Raw genomic sequence first — 24,119 nt, 5'->3', positions numbered from 1 at the left:
ACACGGTAGGTGCTAAGGGATTACCGGCACCGGTAGGTTCACCGGTGCTGGTAATCCCTTAGCGCCCTACTACGAGGTCCCTCAGTGGGTCCCGTCCTTAACGCCTGGTCTGACCAGGTGTTAAGGACGGGACCCGCTAAGGGACTTCAGATCTAATAACGGTACCGCAAATTGCGGTAGCTTTATTAGCTCCTTCCCCATTCCCATTGAGCCCTATGGGGGCTCGATTGGGAATGGGGAATGGTATTTGGCATGGGGACTTACCGGGCCCTCCAGGGTCGGAATGACCCGGTAAGTCCCCATACCGCCTACCCAGACCCGGTATGCGGTAAGGGAGTAGCCATGCCGCTAATAGCGGCATGGTTACCTTTTACCGTGTAATGAGGCCCAGGGATGTGTTGCATCACAAAGGTGTACTCCTGTAACCTCATTGCTAGTCTTGCTGGCCTAAGAGCAGAGACTGTTGGTACCCCCCAGGACTGAGGAGAGGATGAGTGGTTTGTGTTCTGTAACTAAGCTGAATTTCCTTCCTGATAGGTAAGTGTAAAGGTACTCACTATCCAAGTATATGCTAATAGTTGTTTATCAATGACAGAGTGGTTTCTTATAGTTTGATGCAAAGGCAACAATGCTCTCCTCGTTCTCTTTCAGAGTCAGTGTGACTCCTAAATTGTATACGTGCCAGCATCAACAATAATGTGTGTTTCAAATTGGGGGCTGAACTGCTGGAGGTATATAGCTTTTACAAAATGTTCTTTTATGGACTGTAATGTTTCCTTTTAAGTAGAATCCATAGTAATTATTTTCCTTTCTTAAAGGGTTTCTCAGTGGTATTTCTCAGTGGTTCGGTCTTTTCACAAAAGTTGGATACAAACTTTGCATATTATTCTGTGAATTCTTAAAAATGAATGGAGCTCTTTCTATTTTGGGGAGGGACATTGGTAATGGCTTTCAGCAGGTTAAGTGTGGGTTTTATGCTCTGGGCAGGGATACTGTATCCCAGGTACTCTATTGTATCCATTAGAAATGTGCATATTTATCTGTGCAATTTGATACCTGCCAAGTTGAGTCTTTGCAATACTGTGCTCGGGGTCTTGTTATAGTTCTCCTCTGTTTTTCCGCCTATTAGTATGCCATCTTGAAGGTAGGTCATTTGTCTGGCATTGCTGAGCAGAGAGTCGATCATTCTCTGAAAAACTAAAGCCACAGGACCACGTCTGCACTGCATTATGTTGTTCTTGAATGTCCCAAATGGTGTTGTGAAAGTTGTGAGGGATTATAAAGACCAGTGCAGCCTGATTGGATGTTATGTGGCTCGAATGTCTAGCTTCATAAATGTTTTTGTGTCACGCAACATCAGGATAAATTCAGATATACTGGGCAAGAGTTAGCTGTCACCATCTCCTTGTTTAGGCTCCGGATATCCACACAGAGGCGTAGTTTTTGTGTCACAGGCTTTTTGTGACTACCACTGGCTTCAGCTCTTCTGGGCTTTGATGATTTCTATGGGCCTGTCATTCAGCAGGTTCTGTAAAAGAGTCTTCAAAACCTCTCATGCTGCTGTGGCTGAACCGCTCTCTCTCTCTGTTTGATAAGGCTCCTAGTCGCCGTTGAATTTTGTGTCAATATTCTTGATGCATCCTATGGTGTTGGAGAATACTTCCTTGTGATATTCAATTCACAGGCCTGCTTCTGGTGTTACACAATATCAGATTTCACTTGGTCGAACAAACCCAGTATTGCTGGACGATGTTCATCTAAGGATATTCTTGTTTGGGTGGCCCTTATTTTGAATCGCAAGCATTTTTTGATTCCTAGTAACTTCACTTTAAACTCTCCAGAGGCCGTGGATTCTATGAGCACTTTCCTCACCTGAACTTTGTCCTTTCCTACCATGTCCTTATAGGTCTGAAGTGGGGTGACTGTGGACTTTGAGCCTGCTTCGGCCATAAGGTGGACATCTCTGTTGTCGACTTTCACCAAGCAGTGCGTTTTGGATTTTATCTGATGCCCACAAAGAATATTGCTTTCATCATGGCTCTTTGGACTGTCACTGTGGTCTTCTCCAAACTTAGTTGCTACTGTGTTGCAATACGTGGGCTTGCATACCACTACAAAATGTCCTTTTTGTTGCAGTTGGAGAACTCTTTCATTCTGGCGGTGCATGCAGAGTCGCATTCAATGTGACCTTGCCACACCTGTAATATGATTGGGTTCTGCTATGCACCTTCCCGCTACATTGTTCGGTGAAGGTCTGCCCTCCCTTTTGGTGCCTCATTCTGTGATCATTGTTTTTAGATTATTCCTTTGCGGTAGAGCAGCGGGAACAGATTTCCTCTTCCTTACTACAGTCTCTTCCACTACTCTTGATATTGTCCAAGAAGCTGCCTTTTTTTATTTAAATGTTTCAAATAATCCCTCTTGGGCCTTACCACTGTTGGTGTGGACAATCAATATGTCACTTATCAGGTCTTCAGCATCATTTTTAAAGTTGCAGGTTGCTGCCACCTCTCTCAATCTGACCACGTAATCATTGCCAGTTTCTCCTAAAGGCTGACTTAATGTTCCACATTGTCTTCATCTTCACTGCCAGGGAGGGGTTCAGGTTGCAGCCTCCACTCTTCATTTCAATATACATCTAAAAGTCCATTGAGCCCATAGATTGATATGTCTACACATAGAAGCTGGGGCGGTAGTGTGGCGCCTTGTATGGTAGACATGCTCATGGTGGCCCACCACTCATTGCCAATGTGGTAAATTTAGGTCATGCTCCATCAGAACAGAGACCGAATTATGAACACACACAATGAAATTAGAGGCCCAGTAAGGTAGGGTAAAGAATCCTTTAATAATCACAGTTACTGTGGCAAGAAAAGGTAAGTACAACTCACACACACACTGTATAATGATGGGAGCTGACAAGGATCTATCCATTCACTTCAGGCTCCATGCTCACTCTGTCGATTGCGTGCGCACTGTTCAAGCATGCATGCTTACTGGTAAGCTCTGCCCACATGCCTCTGCATCATGATGTAGAGGTCCGCCAGAAAACATGTCCGTTCACCACACCATCCCTCTTCAAATTATTGTTAGTGCGTTTGCAATGACATCAGGGACATCTCAACATTCAGTTATTGGCTTCCTGCAGTTTGCCACATCGAGCTTAGCATTCAGGTGGCAGGAGAGGGGTGTATGCAGACAAGGTATCCAGCTCCAAAGTCATAATGTGAGAAAGTGGGTGCCAGGTTTCCCTTGCCTAGGAATCCACCGAAGGACGGCACACAGGATCGCCACATCCTGGACAAAGAGGCAGAGCGGCTTGTAACATGTCTTTATTTCACACACATGAACTCCGAACTGCCTTCTAGTTACCCTGTGTCACTTCCCACCCCCCTCCGCGGGTCCCGCCCACCTCCCGTGGACTACATTTACCAAACATGACATCCTCCCCAAATTAAGCATTAAGATGGTGCCATTACTCTATTTCTTTGATGAGTTTCTGAGGTCTTGTTCTCGGTCGTTGAGGTCGCTGGTACCTCCCTTCTAATAGGTCAGGCAGACTCTTGCACCTCAGGTTGCCTTGATCGCCCCCATCAGAGTCCTCGTCATCACCCTGACAGGATTCATCCAATGGATAGCTGCCTTCTCTTTCACAGGAGTTGCTTCTCCTTTGTAGACCGGTCATTGTCCATCTTTTGAAGTGCAATAGGTTTCTCGTCACTTGTCGTTGGTCCCCTTACGCTCTGATCATGGAACCTTTTTGTGCAGTTATTATGAGAGGATTCTCGTCGAATGTGGCCATGTGCTTGCTGGTTCAGGGCTGTTTGACAACTACAGTCTCTCCATTGGCCTGTGGCCAGAGTGGAGTTATTTTTCGGTGTTGAAACCCCATGTACTCGCCGAAAGTCTAAAAGTCCTGGCTTGTGAACAGGAGCCTGTTATCTGTCTTGACCTGTCTTGGGATGCCATAGGCCGTGAAGATCCAGTCCAGCAATGGGATGACGTGGTGTGCCGCTGTAGACGATACTAACTGTGCTTCTGGAAACCGTGAATACTCGTTCATGACCGCAAGTACATATTTCCCACCCTTAATAGGACCAAAGAAGTCAGCCGCTTTCACCTCCCACACTCCACGTGGAAGTTCAGACATGTTTAGCGGTTCAGAGCGTCTGTTAGGTGTGACGAGGCAACACTTAGGGCATTCTCGCAGTAGCTCCTCCACCATTGAGTCAAGTTTTGGGAACCACACCTTCTGTCTCAAAATCCTCTTGGTGGAGACAACCCTCTGTGTCCTTCATGGGCTATGTCTACCACCTTTTTCCTCAACAGAGCGGGCACAATCATTTTGTTACCTTTTAGTAACAGATTTTCTTCTGACATGGCCAGCTCTTCCTTCACTTGTAGCATGCTCTCTATGTCTTTCCTTACTTCCTCATACAACCCCTTTCTTTCACTACCCTCCATCTGCCTGACTTTAGCCCTTCAATGATGATTTGACACGCTGTGTCGCTGTCGACCTATTGCCTGATTCTTCTTGGATCGATGCTCTGCGGGATTTCCTCGTATATCAGGTATCTGATGTATCTGTATCTGTCCACTACTGAGGGCTCTGGTATATTTCCTGGTCTTAGAATCCTTGATAGAAAGTCTGCCGGGTTTTCTTCCTTCCCAGGTCGGTGTAATATATCGGATGCATAGTCCTGTAGCCGTAGGCCCGACCAGGCAATGCGGGGTGGCATTCTTGCCTGTGGGTTGCCATATAGGAAAAGTGGAGCTTGATGATCAGTTGTGATTTTAAATGGTTTCCCGTATAGAAATAAATGAAAATGTTTTCAGGCCCAGACGACCGCTAGTCTCTCCTTCTCGACCTGCGAGTAGACCTGCGCTGTCTTAGATAAACTCGTGCTGGTGTACGAGACGATATGCCTCTGAGTGGAGTTGTTGTCTTTCTGGGACAAAATCACCCCCAGTACCACTGGGCTCGCATCCACTGTCAGCTCCGATTCCCTGTCTGTGTGAAAGTACACCATGTTCTCGACTTGTGCTAGGCGACTTCAGATGGATGTGGCTGCCTGCTGACATTCCGTCGACCATGTAAATGTTCTGTGCTGTTTGGTGAGAGCTCGAAGTGGCTCTCTGATGGTGGCAAAGTCCTTTATGTAGCATGTACAATAGCTTGCGAGACCCAGGAATGATCTGCGTCCTGAGACGTTGGTTGGAAGTGGGGTTTCATTGAGCACCGCTACCTTGTCGGGATCCGGAGTCATGCCATTTTCAGAGAAGATGTGCCCGAAGAATCGCAGTGTCCCTTTGCGGAACACACACCTTTCTCTGCTTAACGTGAGGTTAGCAGCTTCTAATGCCATAAATACTGTGGACAGCATGTCATCGTGTTTTTCCACATCAGTGCTGAACACTAGAATGTCATCACTGTAGTTCATACAGTTTGGGATGTGTTTTATGATGTTATGAATTTCCGCTTGAAATATCTCTGCTGCGGATGGAACTCCAAAACTCAGTCTTTTGTATAGTCCCATGTGACCTACGAAGGTCATGATGTATCTACTCTGAGGACTTAGAACCAATTGGTGATACCCCTTTTTTAATTCAAGTTTTGAAAACAGCTTGGCCCCGTTCAGTGGGTGGATCATATCTCTAATGCGTGGGTCTTTCTCTTTTGATGGCTTGATTGGGTTTCTGCATGTCCACACACAAGCGAAGGGCAATTGAGCCCTTTTTTGGAAAGGTACGATGGGGGACACCAAGGGTGTGGGGCCTACCGCTGGCTCAATGATATCCTGCTCAAGTAGTTTGTAGAGCTCTTCTTCTACTTGTCATTGAATATTGATGGGGAGGCCTCTGTAGTGCTGCGCCACTGGCTGAACGGCCTCATCAAAGTGAAGTTGATTTGACGGTTGCACAGTTTCCCAATGCCTTTGAACAACATTGGATATAATTGACTGATCTTGTCTACAGTGTCGACATACTTGTGACCATTAGCTTGTACAGAACATGGATGAGACCTATGTCCACGGCTGTCCTCCGCATTCTGTTGGAGTGGATATCACATGAATGGGGATTTCCTTTTCCTGTGTATTGTATCTGCATTTCGCTTTGAACTGTCCTAGACATTTTAGTGGGGGTTTTGGCTCCATATGGATATATGTCCACACCTGACGAGTGAAGTCTGGGTATCTGAGGTAATGCCTTCTAAACGTGTTCGCTGATAACATTCACTGTGGCGCCAATGTCTATGAGAAATTCTGTCGGACACTTATTTAGGTTCATTAGCAGCGTGGGACTGTGTTCAGTCTCGGTTTTGTTGCTCAGTGCATGTAGATATCCCTTCCTCTGTTCTCCTTCGACTGCTCTATCAGGTATCGAATGTGTCGTATTGCGAGATGCTCCGGACTTGCAGGGGGTAGTTGGTACCTCCTCTCTCTTCGCTCCCTTCTTGGTTTTTCGTCACCCGACTCTTGGTCGTGCCTCGCTCCTTCCTTCTGTTTTCGATGTATTTGAACTGCGATTTGAGACGCTTGTGCTGCCATTGTTGTGATCATTGTCTGGTATCTGCTGACTGCTCCTTTTCCTCCGCCCTTCCCTATCTCTCTCACTATGCGGCATACCGATTTAAAGTGGCCCTCCTCCCCACATGCAGAGCAACGCTGCCAAATAACCGGGCACACCCCTTTGTGCAGAAACTCATAGCCACTTTTGTAGCAGAACTGTTCTCCCTGGGCCTTATGTTCCCCTTGTAGTCTTTGAACCGATTCCGGGTGGGTCTGTGATCCTATTGGGTTATTGAACGTCTCAACTTGAGAGTCGACAGACAGTTCTGCTCTTGCCAACATCAGAATTCATTCCAGTGTCCTGGATTTTTGTAGCAGTTTTCACCAAAATATCTGCGATTCGCATCCCGCTATAATTTGTGATCTCAGTGCTTTGGTATTTGAATAGTTATTGAAGTCACAGTGTTTCATTTTAACGCGCAACCTCATCACAAAACCATCCATGGTCTCTCCTTTTAACTGTTTAGTGCTGTGAAATAAGTTCCTCTCGTAATCAACTTTGGTATGCAGAATGAAATATGTGGCCAGCACCTCTTTCAGCCCTTGAATGGTGCCAATGGAGTCGGCTGGTAGATCATTAATCATATCTCTCTTAGCCGGCCTGCCGCCAGTTTCAATAAGCATTGCTGCCGGACATCTTCCATGGGCCCTGTTGCCTCTACATAAAGATCAAAGTCCCTGATCCATCTTGCCCACCTCGGCCCCATGTTACTGGTGTCTGAGACATCAAACACCCCATGTAGCTGGACAGCGAGTGACTTTTGCACCCTGTGATGGGGCTGTGTTGGTGGCTTTACGAAAAAGGTGGCTGTGATATCCAGGTCTAACATGTTGGCTGTAAATAAAACAATTTGATACCTTCTTCCCTTTGGCAGTGCAATAGGGCCCCTACTGTCCCAATGTCCCTATTCACACACGCACTACTCCCCCCAAAACTACAGCACATTAATGCTGTTTACGCAAGAAAAATAATTTTGTGTACCCACCATTGTTCTATGTGTTTTCCACAAATGTTGACTTGAATATGTACACTGTAATATGTGAATTTCTTGGCAAATCCTAATAGGAGTCGGGTTTGTTGCACACACACAATTTGGAGATTGTCCCAAAAAATGTTTTTTTGGCACTGTGTGTTGTAAATATCTTTCTGTTTTTTTGTCTGATTGTTCTGTTTTAGCAAACCATTTTGATGTCTTAATTTCTGTAAATGTTGGATTTATGTCTTTTTGCACACAACTCTAATATAAAAAAATGAGATTTATCTCTACAACATACTATTGAAGAGTGATTCCTTCCTTAGCAATGCAGAGTTTAATAATACATGTGGAGGTGTTGTTCTGAGCCTAGCATCCTTGGACCTATTCATTTGTATCTTTTGTTTTCCTAGTTAACCCTCCTGGGTAGAATAGGTTCCATACCAGGAGCCCTATTTTTTTATTCCTATTCACACCAGCCACTTGGGCATGTGGGTGCATGATGGCTCCTCAGCGCCGAAACCCAACTTCCGTGCCTGTCGTGGCACATGAAAATCACCTTTTGGGGTTGTAGCAGCTGCCTATCGAGGCACGAGCACCACCTAGTGGTGGCCTGCATAGGGGGTATGGCAGCTGCCTGTTATAAGGCACGAGCACTGCCCTGTGATGGCCTGTGGGCCTTGTCCTTGGCTCCAACACTGGGTACATGTGTTGATGCGTCCCTGTTTCCAGGGACCTCCCCTGTTTGCCACTGTGCCTCTGATGTTAGCCTGTGTATGGATTGCGCACCTCGTGATCTCAACCAGCTCGCCTCTCCCTCAGTCGTGTTGGGCAGCCTCCTTGTCGCCAGTGTCGGATTTTCCTTGCCTGGGAACTGTGAAAAACCAGAAGGTGTATCACCCACTAGTCCCCAGGGATCTGTCATCCATGTGGCCAGGACACAGCCATTGTTTTTGAAGCCGACTAAGGGAACTCAATTTAAAATACATGATGTTTTTCCCGTGATGTCGGGGAGGAAATCGAGTTTTTTTACTTGTCCGAGAGAGGTATGGGACTGGCTGGATGCAGGGCAACATCGGGTGGAGCCGTTGTCGGGGGGTCCTAAGATGAGGGCTGGTCAGAAGGCGGAAGAGTGTGGGTAATGCCCAGCAAGACATCAGTGGTGGAGGGCCCAGCAGAAATTGGCTTTCTGGTGTGAGGAAGTATAGGAGAAGAAGGGGGGAACACATTGGTGGGGCTGCATGGGGCAGGTGGTGAAGCCCTTAATTTAAGCAACACTACTGACTACCAACCCCAAGGGAGGTGAGGAAGGGGGGCTGAGTAGTCCAGTGGGTCTGTAGTTATGGAGGAGGAAGGAGGAGTGGAGAGGAGTTTGGAGGGAGGGGTAATGCAGCGTATAGGGAGGAGGGGGGGTAAGGGGCGAGGGTCTGGGATGATGGCACCAAGTTGGGGTCCGGTGCGGGAGGGGTGAAGTTGGATAAGATTAGGAGAAATTAAGTCTAGCACAGCAGGGGAGAGAGGTGTGAGAAGGGGGAGAGAGAAGTGGATACAGGGGATGGGGAGGCTAAACAGGAGAGGGGACAACGTGGGAGAAAGCTTCAGTGTATCAGATGGGTAAGCTAGGAAGTTTAAAAATTGGGACATGGAATGTCCGAGGACTGGGGCACTATCAGAAGAGAAAGAGGGTGGGGGAGTTTTTGAAAAGGCAAGGAATACAAGTGGCCCTGTTGCAGGAGGCACATGCAAATGCATAGTTGTTGGGGAGGTTGGAGAAGCTGTGGGGAGGGCAGATAACTGGTACGGTGTACTTAACCCAGGCGAGGGGTGTTCTGATTCGGGTGGCAAGGGGTGTGCCATTGAAGGTGGAGCAGGTAATGAAGGATGGGGAGGGTAGAATGGTCCTTGCGCACTGTTTGTGGGAAAACAGGTCAATATGCTTGGTTAACTAGTATGCGCAAAAAATGTGGATGATAAAGAGTATTTCCCTTCGGTGTTGCGCATGATGGGGGCTTATAGAAGGGAAATGATAGTGTGGGGGGGAGACTTTAATTGCCACTTGGATGAGCGGTTGGATGGGTGGGGAACTAGAGGGGGGCCTAAGAAACACATGGCGGGGTCGTTACGGAGGGTAATGGGGGAATTGGATTTGGTGGAAGTGTGGCGGGAGAAACATGGGGAGGAAAGAGGCTACTCCTACCACTCGAGTGTGCACGGTTCGTACTCGCGTCTAGACTATATGGTAACGGGAAGGGAGTACTGTCACTACTTTGGAGAGACGATGTACCTCGGGCGCATCCTATCGGATCACTCCCCTTTGGTGACGACGCTGTATGGGCCCAGTGAGGATCCCTACGGCGGTTATGGCGGATGCAGAGGGAGGCGTTGCGGGATGGGGCGTTTGTGGCGGAGCTGAAAGAGGGGATCAGGTCGTACTTTGAGCTGAATGAGGGCACGGCAGAGACTAGGGGAGTGCTATGGGAGGCCTTCAAGGCAACAATGAGAGGGAAATGTTTGGCCAAGGCAGTAGGGATGTGGAAACGGCTTTTAGAGATGCTGCAGCGGGCAGAGGCTCGGGTTGCGGAACTGGATAGAGAGGCGGCGGGTGGAGTAGAGGTGGGAGAGGCCCTGGCGCGGGCGCTGGAGCTCCATGAGAGGACCCTGTCGGAACTTTCACACTTTGATAACAACAGGCGAGATGTTAAACTCCATGGGGACGGGGATAAGGCGGGTAGACTCCTGGCTTGGTTAATCAGCAGGGAAACTCCGACTCGAGTCATAACCCAGCTTCGATCTAGTACGGGGGAGGTAGTTGGGACCCAGAAAGAGATTAATGAAGCCTTTGTAACATATTATAAGGGGCTATACGCGACTGAGGGGGGGTATGTGGACGTGGAGGTGGAAGATCTCATGGAGGTGCTGCGGCTGCCGAGACTGGGGGAAGACCGTCGGGAGGAACTAGAGGCCCGGATAGGAGAGGGGGACATCCGTTGGGCGATCCGCACTATGAGGAGGGGCACAGCGCCGGGTATCGATGGACTGCCGGTGGAGTTTTATGCAGAGTTTGCTGACCTCCTGGTTCCGCAACTTCAGAAGGTTTACGAGGAGTCATTCCAGGGGGGGTGCCTCCCAGAATCACTGAGGTAGGCGGTTATAACAGTGATCCTAACAGAGGGGAAAGATCCGAGGGACTATGCGGCATATCGGCCCATCTCGTTATTGAACGCAGATGGGAAAATCCTGGGGAAGATTCTGGCCGCTAGGCTGGCGACGGTTGTGCCGAGCTTGATACACCCTGACCAATGTGGGTTTATAGGGGGCAGGAGCACGTCGGGTAACATCTCCCGGTTGCATCATGTGATGGATCAGGTGAAGTTACAAAGGAGGGACATGGCGATAGCGTCATTTGACGTTATGAAGGCGTTTGATTCCCTAGAATGGAAGTGGCTGTTTCGGGTGCTGCAGGAATTTGGGTTTGGGGAGAACATTTGTAGGTGGTTGGCTTTGCTGTACACTAAACTGCTAGCGATGGTGAGAACTCACAATTGGGTGTCTGGGACGTGGGAGTTGGGAAGGGGGACAAGGCAGGGGTGTGCGGCCTCTCCAATTCTGTTTGCGTTGGCCTTGGAACCTCTGGCGGCGTTCTTGCGGCAGGAAATGGCGGAGGATGGAATCGAGGTGGGAGGACAGAAACACATAGTGTCCCTCTATGCGGACGACTTGTTGCTATATGTAAGGGACCCTAAAACATATCTTCCAGACCTTTTGGAAGTACTACGGAACTTTAGGTATATGTCAGGGTTCCGTATAAACACAGAGAAGGCGGTTTTGTTTCTGTTGGGGGGGCTACGGGAATGTCTGTTGGAGGAACTGCCAGACTTGGGGATACGATGGGAGAAGGAGTCATTTCGGTACTTGGGAGTGCAGGTGTTTCATGAGGTGGTGGACACGTTTGTGCATAACAAGGGGAGGGCATTGTCCAAAATAGGTGACTCCATCCAGTTTTGGAAGGTTTTACCCCTTTCATTGATGGGGAGGGTGGCACTATGTAAAATGGTGATCCTCCCACGTTTGCTCTACTTTTTCACGAATATACCGTATGTGGAAAAGAAAGTGTTCTTTAACATGCTGAATGTTAAGATTAGGGAACTGCTGTGGGGTACAGGAAGGAGAAGGGTGTCCTTACAAACGCTGCGAAGAACTAGAGAGTGGGGAGGGTTGGGTCTCCCGAATTATGAAAAATACTTTGTGGCGGCACAGCTACAGTCAGTGTTGGTGTGGGATCAACCGGGGGCAGAGTTTCTTAAGGTATTGGTAGGGCCCCTGCAGCTGGATCGTAGAGCGGTAGAGCTCCTGTGGCATCCGTTGGGAGCTACGGGGACATCAGTGGTTTTTGAGGTGGTAAGGGAGACATGGAGGAGGTATGTGGGCGGCAATGGGGTGAGGGGCCTCTACGATGGCAATCTCCCACTGGGGACCTACCAGAAGCTCCGCCAGGCGATTGGGAGGGTGGGGTTACGGAGGTTAAGGGAGAAGGGATGTGAGAAGGTGGGGGACCTTTTTGAGAGTGGGAAGCTACTTACCTGCAAGGAGTGCTGTGATAAGTTTGATCTGCCGCAGGGAGTCTTTCTGGCATATGGGGCGGTGGTTCGCAGGATGGCAGAGCTATGGGATAGAATTCCTGAAGAGCCGGAGCCATGTCCAGTTCTTCGAGTGCTACTTGACCAGATGGGGGGGAGGGCATGTATTTTGCAGATATATAAGGCTCTGGGGGAGGGTTCGGTAGGGGGAGAGCTGAAGGTTAAGGAGAAGTGGGAAGCGGATATGGGGCGGCCTATATCAGATGAAGAATGGGGGCAGGTTTGGGACTTGGTCCGTAAGTCTTCGAGGAATGCCCGCTTTCAGCTGGTCCAATTTAACATTTTGCATAGGGTGTATGTCACCTCCTTGGCACTTAGGGCGATGACGGGGGATCGGTTGGGTGAAGGATCGGTTGGGTGAAGCGGGCGGGGTTCTGGGAATCTGAGGTTATAGTAGAATAGTGGGACGAGGTGCTTAAGGGAGTGAATGAGGTATTGGGAACCACCCTGGAGCGATGTCCGGAGACCTGTTTGTGGGGGAAGCTCCCGGGGGGAAAGCGAAATAAGGTACGGAACAGAATGGGCCGTTTTCTGCTCATATTGGCTAAACGCCGAATGGCAATAGCGATAGCAATAGCGTGGAAATCGCCCCAGGGCCCGATGATCAATTTATGGCGGAAGGATGTACGGAGGTGGGGGCTAGCGGAACTATCGGTGCTGCAGAATTGGGAGACGGGAGAAGACAGGGAAGTCGTGACGGTCCATTGGTCCCAATTGTTAAATGATCTGGCGGAAGACAATGATTTACGTCCACCGTGCAGGTGCAGGAGGGGGAATATGAGAGGGATATGGGGGGAGGATGGAGCCCGGAGATGTGAGCAGAAGGTGGATAGGCCTAACCCTCAACGAACAATCGACACCGAAGCCTGCTGTGCTGTGACCAGTGGAGCAAAAGGAAGTAGATGAGACACTGGGGAAGCGGTTGGATTGTTTGATTAATGATGTTCATGTATGTGTTCATGTATGTGGAGGGTTTGGTATTGGGGGGTTAGGGAGGGTAGGGGGAAGTTGTGGAACTGTTATAATGAAATGCCAATAAAGAGTGTTTAAAAAAAATAAAATAGTCCATAGGCACCCCTCTGCGAGAACGAACACGGCCCATTGACCTGTTCTATGGGAAGGTACCCACTCGAGAGTCCGCAGCCACACTTTAGCTCACTGTACCTTTCACAGATGGGAAATATCCATTTTCATATCAGTCTTTGTCCCACCCACATGGGCAGTCCAGCACCGAAATGCTATGGCAACTCCATACACGTGTTTCAGTCTTGTTGTGCCTTATCAGAGTCTGAACCCGGCCGAGGGGCACTCGGGGTGAACAGAAAATCACCCAAGAATTGGTACATGTGAAATCCTAGAAAGAGAGGAACTTTGATGTTTGTCGTGTTGAATCAGGCCCTCTGAATTAAGAGATTTTGAATAGCAAAGAGACTTTGGCACAGAAGCCCCTGATGTTGAAGTTTTGAACTGCATCCTCGTGCTAGAGAAGCCAGAGACTGCTCTAATCTCGAGTGTGCCACCTTGTCCCGTGCTGAAAAAGCAGGGAAGGGAAGCCAACGGCTTGAATATCCTCGAACACTTTTCTTTTACATAAACATTGTTTCCCACACTATTTGTATTTAGAAGTAAGGATTGGCAATAGGTTTATTAGTATAGGCCCTTTTATTTTGACAAAACACCACTAGGACTGCGTAATTATTATTTGATGGTCGTAGCTTGCTCCCATCTTTAGATTTAGGATTAGACAGGCGTTTTTCAAACCCAATTGAAGTTCAATAAACACCCATGAACTGTGGTCACTTGTGTCTGTCTTACTGTTTGATACCATGCCTTCCTTACAGAACCCACCGAAGGATGGCACACAGGATCACTGCATCCTGGACAAAAAGGCACAAAGACGGAGCAGCTTGCAACACATCTTTATTTCACACAAATCAACTCCAAACTGCCTTCCCCTTACTCTGCGTCACTTCCCGCCCCCCTCCCCGGGTCCTGCCCACCTCCCGTGGACTACATTTCCCAACATGACATTGGGGGTGCACTGTGTCTCAGTTTTTCCTCATCACATTCAGCATCCTCAAATGCGCAGTGTCTCACCAAACTTTCCTTTGACAATGGCAGGGCTACTGACAGGGGTCCCAGGTTGCGGGGCACCAGTAGGGTTATGCCATATGGCTTGTGGTGGTCAGTTTACCAAAGAAGAAATGGGTGGCTGTGTTATGGATGGAGGTGCGTGGCTACGGCATGTTCGCTCAGTAAGTTTCCCAGAATGTCGTGCTGCTGCGCAGCATTGGGTCGCAACGCGAGCACCCGCTTACGGAAATAAACAGGTACTGAGTTACAGCGCACCGCCCCTGAACGATTCCCAAACAGTGCTTGTTTTACTATGAGTCGGCAAATTCTTCTCTTCGTGGATTTGTTTTACCTTACCAGCAGACTTTTGTCAAGCACTCAAGGACTGTGTGGAACTTTCCTTTTAGTGTCTAGGAGACAGACTACCTCTTTTTGGCACGTCTAAGCACCTGGACATTTGGACCATTTAACCTTTGTTTTCTTGAACTGTGGAAGCCTTTGCACTGTAAGGAGCTACATTTACTGTTTCTGAGACGGACTCTCATCCCTCTCTGATTCTCATTCCCTGAATTTTCTACATCAACAGATGTATGATGATACACTGGGTTTCAGGTATTGTGTTTCACAGTGGGGGTTCTGTACTAAAACATTGTGTATTAACCAATCATTTTTTTCCCTTAGCTACACCAATGGAGGTGGTACCCAATCTATGGATTCATCCCTGTTAAGCCTCTCTAATGTAAGACCATTGCAGTAGAAATACTTCAGCTTGTGGGATGGCCCCTCAGTGCCTGCAGCATTCAAAATCCCTGTGGCACCATCTTCAGTATAATGGTTCGCAGGCTGAACGATGAAGGGCTCTAGATCGCAGGGTGGCTGCTGTATTTCTTGTGCGTGCAGAAAATCACCCAGCAGGAGTGCTGCTGCTTCCTCCTTGATTTCCCTCAGCAGCTACTTCACTATTCATTGCATGACTTGCAATCAGGCATTGAAAGGAAGCCACAGTTGGTCAAGCCCAAACCGAACGCAACCATCATGTAGTCTTACTAGCTCTGCCCTTCCAAAGAATTTTCTTTCACTGAGAGTAGAGTTGTTTGTGCAATTTACTGTGTGTGCATATTAAATTGTGTTGGGGTATGCTCTCTCTTTGCTTGTGAGAGCAGTGTATGGTAGCTGTGAGGAGCCAGGAATGAGACGCAGAGGACTCATGTTTTCGGTTATAGACTTTTATTAAATGCCTCATTATCCCTAATCTAGGGGGTGTTTTCCTACCTCAGACAAAACTAAAGGTCTGTCCTGTGTCAAGATGTCCAAAGCAAAAATGTCCTGTGTACGGGGTCCAGGTTCCTGGAATAGGGAATTACCGGGCCATTCCGACCTTGGAGGGCCCGGTAATTCCTTTTCCCGGGACCCGGACCCGGTACATCCCCATTCCCACTTGAGCCCCCCATAGGGCTCGATGGGAATGGGGAGGATGCTAACAACGGGCCTGTTAATGACGGGCCCGTTGTTAGCATCCTGGTTTGCTAGCGGGTCCCGCTAAGGACGCCTGGTTTTAACAGACGTCCTTAGCGGGACCCGCGAGCAGACCTTGTAATGAGGCGGTAGAGGGTTAACAGCGCCGGCAGCTCTACCGGCGCTGTTAACCCTTCACCGCCTGGGTCGTAATGAGGCCCCTTGTCTTTGGCCTTGAAAGTGCACAAAATGTTCAAATCCAACAAAAAAGGTATAAATCCAACAAAAGTCACAACTGGTAAATATTCACAGTTCCAGGGAACGACTACCTTCCCCAGGTTTCTCTCCACCAAAACAGAAGTTCCTAAAAAATAATCAAGTTCTTTGCAGACCAAGAGGATAGCTCCCTCCTCTTGGTGTCGCGATCCACTCCCGGGGAAATGACTCCCATCCCCAGGTTTCTTTATGCCTTCAATGTTATTCACAATCCTTGGGACTCGCTCTTCACAATACCACAACTTGGGTGTGGGTCCCAGACTCGTAGAACACATGGTTTACTCCCCTGCCAGGTTTTCTTCCACTTTCATTGTATTTCAAAATCCTATGGGCATGAGTCTTCTTTGGGATTTTCCTATGCAGTTCCTTCTCCACACTTGGGTTTGCCTGATATACTCTTTTGCCAGGATTTTCTTATGCAGTTTACTTCACACACTTGGCTTTGCCTGGTATCCTCTCCTACCACGACTTTCTTATTGTCGGCACCAGGCCTTAACTCTTCTGCCTTGGCTTTCTTTTTTGCTAAATATGGTCTGCCATCCGTAGAAGCCACCCTCACTAGGATGTACCAACAGGGAAAACCTGAAGGAAAAAAACCCTCTTAGTAGGACTCCAATGCTCAAGGTGTAGCCCACAGCGGTGGACTCCAAGGGATCAAACTTCACACAGGAAGAAATTGGCACGGCAGATGGCTGAAAACCCAAAGGGAATCAGCTGAACTTTGTGAAACAATAAAGGCAGAAAGACAGGAATACCCGAGGAACCAGCATTAGGGTTCCAAAGCAATGGCAAAGAAAGGGCAGATCGAACAATGGTAAAATGGAAACAAGAGGCAGAAAGTGGTAGACAGGGGCCCAGGAAGCAGATCAAGAACAAACGGAATAGACACACAGAATGCAATAAGGCACAGCTTACTGCTCCGCTTCTGCTGCTATGTAGCGCTAGATGCGCTAAACCGGAAACATAAATGGTGCCATGATGGGGAGGGTTTTGCGGCTACCGCTGCCTCCATCTTGTGATGGGAAAAAGCAATACAATCACGAACGGCGTAAACCCCTCGGGCCCGGAGACACCAGGGCCTACATCGCGCAACCAGGTGAAGCATGACACTTATGCAGTTCATGTCACACAGTTGGCTTTGCCTGGTATACTCTCCTGCCAGGACTTTCAATTCAAACTCATGGGTGAGAATTCCATTCTCATTGGGTGACTAATATGTTCTCTTGTAAGGACTTGTCACTTGCAGTTTCTTTACACAGCGTGTGCCCAGTTCTATCAAGTTGTTTATTTACTTTGATACACAAAAATACCTTGTATACTTTCGTACCAGGTCTTAATACACAATGTCCCTCTGGTTCTCCCTTCTTGGTCTTCCAAAAGTTCGTACTGTGGGTCCCAGACCTCAGTCCAGCTCTCTAGGCCTGCTACCTGTGGCTCTCCAGATGTTTTGGACTATGACTCCCATGTCCCTCACCATTGACTATGACAGCTGGGGCTGATTAGAGTTGTCAAAGGTTGCAGACCCCTGGTCTAGGGCTTCTGTTACTTTGCCCGACAGTGCTTTGGAGTCCTAAACCTTTTCCTGGACTCACTGGTTCTTTTCCTGAAGCCTCTCTGTGTTCCCAACTCCAAATCGGGTGCTTCTCTTGCTCTTGCGGCACTCTCTAAACCTGCAGGCACCTCTGGCAGGCGTTAGGTCCTCTGTCGGGTTCCCCAGCAACACCCAGCTGGTTGGATCGCCCATTCTCGCAGAGTCCTCGATCTGCACCACGATGAATAAGAAGTCCATACTTCTCTTCCAGGCATGGTTTTACACTGTCGGGCCAATTGGATTCTTCCAGCTTCTAGACTGCTGGTGTTCATTCCCATTGGGATAATCATCATTGCTCCTTGCCTCTTCTTCATCTCAGTTTTTGTCACTTTGTTTGTTATCTGATATTGAAGAGCACTGTCAGTAGACTTGGTAAGTTGTCAAAGGGGATTACGGCAATATACCATCAAGGCATGAGGAATGGAGGGAATATCCCTAAAGGGAAAGGGGGACACCATGTCTCACCTGATGATGACATGTCATTTTCCAAGGGGACCCTCCACCAATGTGGTCCTCCCTCAAATAGCCACCCCCAGGATCAGGTAGCCGCTGTTGTCCCCTGTCCACATAAGGAGAGGCTTCCTCAGGGAACTATATTGAAACAGAATACATTGTTTCAATATAGTTGTGAACAGGGTTTTGACTTGAAACTTCTAGAGGGCCACAAATATGCCTAGCAACACCCAGAGTTTTGGCGAGTGATGCCCTCTACCCTTCTAGAAAGCTAGGAGGAGCTTTGCACCAGGGATGTGGACAGGTGGTCCATAGAGTCTATAAAGAGGTGAACTAATGATGCACACAGAGAGGTTGGGAATGGAGTTAGTGCTATCATAAGAGTGGAACAAAGCCGCTCTAGGTAGCACCAAGCCCCTGGCAGAATCAAGGGCAGTCGGTACACACACAGACCAAGAAATACCACGGATAATGAATGGGAGTGGAGGCTGAAGAGCGAGAGAAAGACTGGGGTATGTGAGAAACCAGAGGGTATCCCACTCTCTAGTCCCTGGTGATCTCTCTCAGGTAGCCAGGGCATGGCCATCGCCTTTGGATCCAGAACCTGGGGTTGACCAGAGCAGGAGGATCACATGGGTGAGGGCTCTTCAGGAAGTGGGGGTGGGACAGCCAATGGTGAGATGTGGTATTTACACCTTTTTTGTTCATATACCCCATCCTATTTTTTAGGATTTTCCAAAGTCCCAAACCCCCACCCCTTTTTACACAAACACTGGGCAGAGGAAGAGGGTGACTGAGAGTAACCAGACCAACTATCTCAAATCGTACTGGACATGTCCCGTAAATCGGGTCAGGCAAAGTCAGGCACTTTACACTAAGTGCATACACCTGATACCAGTTAGCTCTCCTCACACAAAAAAATGCAACACCTAAAGACACACTCTTAGTAAGGCGGAACATGAGTATGAGCAGAACTTCCGGGATGAAGAGACGAGAGCAGTGGCCGAAGACCCCAAGGCTTCCCTACTGGAGGTCGTTACCTGTGACAAACCGCAAACGACACGTGGAGAAGGGCAGATCCCACAAGTGAACATTGCATTGTGTTCGAAGGACGTCAGCGACCCTCCCGGGTGAATGGCATGGTACTAACCTTGACTCATAAATTGGAAATCGCAAAACAAGAAAGTAGTACACACAGCCGGTGAGTTGGCAAGCAATCTGAGAGACCAGTGTGTGTTAAAGCGAATTAAGTTGCAACATCATATCACAAGTGAAGCCTGCATGCGGGTGGATGAGACGCGAAGAAAGGTAGACCTGTGAATGAACTTTAATGTAAAAGGCAGCTGTGAGATCAGCGATATTAAGTAACGGAGTGGTCCAGTGTAAGGAAGTAGCCCATTAGAAAGTCTCTTTGAAAGGTACATTGTTTGAAGCTAAAAGGTGGACAAACCGCAAAAGTGAATTAAGTGAAAGTAAACACAAACTTTGAGTCAAAGTGGTCCTGCGGTGGTCTGTAAAAAGTGACACGCGCATTCGACAGTCTTCGACATCCGAAAGGGGTCCGAGTCCGATTGAGGAAGACCCGAAGTACAATAAGCGTGGGGAAGCGAGCCCCTTGCAAGTTTGTGTTGAACTGTGATATGAGAGGTCTGAGCCTGGCGGATGGGCACCTAAGTGAACTATGTGCTGTAAGGTCTGAGCCCGGCAGAGGGGGAGCTTTGTGAACTGTACATTGGAAAACATCTTTTGAAGTCAAGAAAGAGACTTTAAGGTGGAAGGCTAGGCGGGTCTCAATGCACAGTTTTGAACTGCTTAGAGTGTTAGAAACCGAGTCAGAGTGTGTCATCCTGCCTACAAGAACAGCCTTACTCTGTGAGGTTTAACGTGAGGAGGAGAGCTGGTTCAACTACCTTTATTCTTTTGAACACTGATTTTTCCTTTGTATACATTTATCCTTTTTACCCTTTTTTGTACAAGAGATAGGGCAAGTCATTAGGTTTTTGTTAGTATAGGCCATTTTGCTTTGACGGACTCCACTAGGACTGTTTTTAGTTTTTCGTTTGATGGTCGAGGCTACCCCATCTTAGTTATAGGGCAGAATAGGAGTTTCTCCAACCCCAACATTTGTGATACCATGCCTCCCCTACAGGTAAGCACATCTCATGGTATTGTATAAAAGGACCGAATACCAAAAGTTAGACTCCCAAAAGTCTGGCCCCCAGTTTTCTGCATATATATATATGGGGGGGTGTAAAGTTTATAAAAATGTATAGGGGGAATGGGGGGGCATGTGGGAGGTCTCCCCCCACATATATATTTGCAGAAAATGTAAATAAAAAATAATTTAAAAAACGTTTGGGAGTCGCACCTTTGGGTTCGGTAAAATCACGCAGATCCCCTCTCATAGCCATTCCCCATTGATCGTAGTAGTAAGGAATAAGGCGTCTTTGTATATGCATCCCACTCAATGGTGGTAATATCCAGGTGGATAAGTGAAGTTAGAGGAAAGAGGTACTTTGGTCAATAGGTGCATTGGGTATTTTCTAGGTCCCTGGAGATTAGTTAATTAGTACCTTGCCTGCCTGGGTAGTATGGTTCTGCAGTGTGTTTTAAATGCCCAAATTTACCATGTACACCATCGTTAACTAACCATCTCCTAAATGGGTTTGGGTTTAAGTGAGGGCTTGGAGAAATGGGAAGGGAGCGAGCATCCATTTTGGCACTTGATCAAGGCCTGCCTGTAAGTTAGGCGGGAGAAAGACTGAACAAAATTATGACTCCCAAAGAGACGCGGCCACTCCAGAATGACTTTAACTGGACATGCCTAAAACGAAAATACTGAACTTAACTAAGCACAGAAGCTGTTAAAGACAAACATAGCTAGTTCATCAGTGTGATTATAGATGCTCCATGAATTTCTCAGTTGTGAATTACATGCTAAAAGGAGAGTCACAAGTGCATCCACGTTTACACGGCAGGACTGACTCAGCTCTTCATCAATCGGAAGTTAAAAAATTGAGTGCCATTAAATGGGGTCACGATACTACCTGTTATTACAGCACTTAGAAGCAAGAGGAACCCTGCATGAAGTGCCATAGAAGAACACAAATGATCATCTTCATTATTATTATGTCTCTCTTTGGGATATTTACCCGGCCTGACAAATAAAGGTAAGAGAAGGCACCAGATATAAAACCATCCTAAGAAGGTCAAGCAATAAGCTCATCTGGCACCCACACAGGTATGGCACTTTCTATCAAGGAATTGGTACAGTGCACATGCACATGAATACATATGATCATGATGTTTGCGGACAGAAATGCCCAGGTCACTAGTTTTAACGCAAACAGGATTATATACCCGCCAATGACACCACCATCAGGGGCCGCCAGATTGACCCACAACCAGAATATTCTGCCCTGTTGACATGGAATGGGTAGCAAAATGTGAATTTTCCAAAAGTGGCAATAATTCCTGCACTGGTCCTGGGCACTTACTGTGGGTGATACGGTAAGAGCGCTGAGTCTAAAGTATAGATGAAGAGCTTTGACTTTTATGGATTAAGTTAGAGCCATGCCTGCAGTAAAGGTGGTAGGAACACTTGCAGTGCTGCTGAAGAGCACAGGGTGGAAAGTTGGATCTTAATGACTGTGTAAGAGTGCTGGATGAGTGGTATTGTGTCAGAGAATTGGCTGTGCTGCTGTGGATAGTGCATGAGTGTCTGCTGTATGGAATGGTGTAAGAGCACTGGTTTCAGCAGGAGGTCATACATGGCTTACGAGTAATAATATGGTACACACATCCTCTTCTTACCACATTGGTGTCTCGTTCAAACGTTTGCTCGTTGGCATCGGATGAATTCAGATCCTGGAAATAGGAACCACTGCAGTCCAAGCGGATCTGGGATCGGCAGCGATAGTGGCAAGTGAATCTGCATTCTGTGGGCCAGAAAACATGAAGACATTGAGAAGCAGAGAGCAACAAGCAGATCAGGAAATGGAAACGAGAAAATGAGAGACAGAGAAAAAGTAAAAAAGTGAGGCAAATAAAGAAACAAAGTATTTATGTCTGGCCGTAATTTATTTGTGTGGTGTGTTTTCCGATTACTCCACAATACAGAGACATGTAACCACTATGCATTCTGTGTTTCTATTGGTAAGTGGACAGTACTTATGTTTAAAAGCTGTTTCTACCTGGCTCTCCCGTTTCTGCCTGTGTTTCATAGCCAATTCCTAGGGACAGGCGGGGGGGGAGAAGACACACGTGGACAAGTGGCTGTGCTTTCCATCTGGGGACCTTTATGTTGAAGTTAATAAGAAATACCCTGTAGGTTTGTTGAACCAATAGACTGGGACTCATTACGAGTTTGGAGGTAGCCATGCCCTTAAGAAGGGCATGGCTACCTTCAAACTCGGGTCCGGGTTCCCTGAATGGGGAAATACCAGGCCATTCCGACCAAGGAGGGCCTGGTATTTCCCCATTCAGGGAACCCGGACCCGGTCCATCCCCATTCCCATTGAGCCCACATAGGGCTCAATGGGAATGGGGCGCATGCTAACAACGGGCCCGTTGTTAGCATGCTGGGCCGCTCGCGGGACCCGCTAAGGACGTCTGGTAAAACCAGGCGTCCTGAGCAGGTCCCGCGAGCGGACCTCGTAATAGGGCGGTAAGGGGTTAATGGCTCCGGCACCTTTAGCTGTGCCGTTAACCCCTTACCGCCCTCCTCGTAATGAGGCCCACTGAGTTTTTGTTATTTCCTCATTGTATTAGATATTGACCTAAGCTGGTCTCTGCTAAGATGTCATATTTGTTTACAGGAAGTACCTGGGATTTGCCCCTAACACCTCAGGTTGAAGCACTCCCGCCAAGTTAGTACTCCCTTCAGCAAGGGAAGTACCTATGGATCCTGGTAGCCTATCTTCTGTTTTACATTAACAGATTGCATCATACATTCTTGGTATTGAAAGAGGTTGACTGCTCACCGCTAGGTACCCTTGTACCCCGAACACTTAGCCAGGCTAAAATAATATATTATCTAAAGTCAAATTTCTCAAAGATTTTGAGTAAACAGTTTGCACACTGGTGCAAACTACATATTTGTGATTTTTCACACCAGTCATTAGTTCACATCACATTGTCAAAAAAAAAAGAAACACTTCATGGTTTGACCATTCCCAACCTTAAGTTGCTATCGTTTAGTTTGGTGGTCTCCTATGTGTCCTTTAACAATGCCCCTCCCTCCTCTATCCCCTCACAACGGTGAGAACTGTAGTCACATTGCTCTACCTTCTCAATGTTAGCTCAACCCAACACCTATTCCATCATTACAAGAAAGTCATTTTAACAGTCCGTTTTCAAACATTGGGCCTCATTACGAGTATGGAGGTAGCCATGCCCTTAATAATCGTGTCTGGGTCCGGGTTCCGTGAATGAGGAATTACCGGGTCATTCCAACCTTAAAGAACCCGGTAATTCCTCATTCAAAAAACCAATCCCCATTCCCATTTGAGCCCCCATAGGATGGAGCTAATAACGGGCCTGTTAATAACGGGCTCGTTATTAACTCCCTGGTCCCCTTGCGGGACACGCAAAGGACGTCTGGTCTGAGCAGACGTTCTGAGCGGGTCCCGCAAGGTAACCTCGTAATAGGGCGGAATGTATTTACCGGCACCGGCACCATTACCTGGGCGGTAAACCCATTCCGCCAACCTCGTAATGAGGCCCATTGTCTCTTGTAACATCGCTGGATGAGTCTAGATGAGTCTAGAGTGCAGGCATCACGTACAATTCTTAATATATCTTTTGGGTACCCTCTCTTTTTACTTCTGCTCCGCTTATCTATCACCCGTCTTGTGCGCATCGTAGTATTCCAAAAAGGGAAGCCAAATCATATCAATGTTGGAATGGGATTCTAAGAGGGCTGCCGTCATGCTTTCCATTTGGTATATAGAGTGCGCTTTTGTTAGCCACTCTCCTTTCGTTGGTAATCTATTACATTTCCATTTATCACACGCTTGCTGCTAATAACACATTTCTGGGCATATGTGTGCAAATGGAATGGGATCCCTCTGAGTCTGACTCAACTCCGAAC

At 47.7% G+C, this 24,119-nt stretch overlaps 1 protein-coding gene across 1 annotated transcript in view; it reads right to left on the bottom strand.

Annotated features, from left to right (window-relative positions):
* The window catches only part of RASSF1 (Ras association domain family member 1), a 541,383-nt gene that overhangs the window by 223,488 nt on the left and 293,776 nt on the right, over positions 1 to 24,119 (bottom strand). The window contains exon 2 of the mRNA XM_069644109.1: positions 21,842 to 21,966. Coding sequence (XP_069500210.1) covers positions 21,842 to 21,966 — 125 coding nt within the window. The remainder of the gene's footprint in view (positions 1 to 21,841; positions 21,967 to 24,119) is intronic.

Source organism: Ambystoma mexicanum, chromosome 2p (genome assembly GCF_040938575.1).
Source record: "Ambystoma mexicanum isolate Mex_15411 chromosome 2p, UKY_AmexF1_1, whole genome shotgun sequence".
Classification (NCBI taxonomy): Eukaryota; Metazoa; Chordata; class Amphibia; order Caudata; family Ambystomatidae; genus Ambystoma; species Ambystoma mexicanum.
Note: the sequence above shows the minus strand (reverse complement) of the source record. Positions and strands in the feature narration are given on the sequence as shown.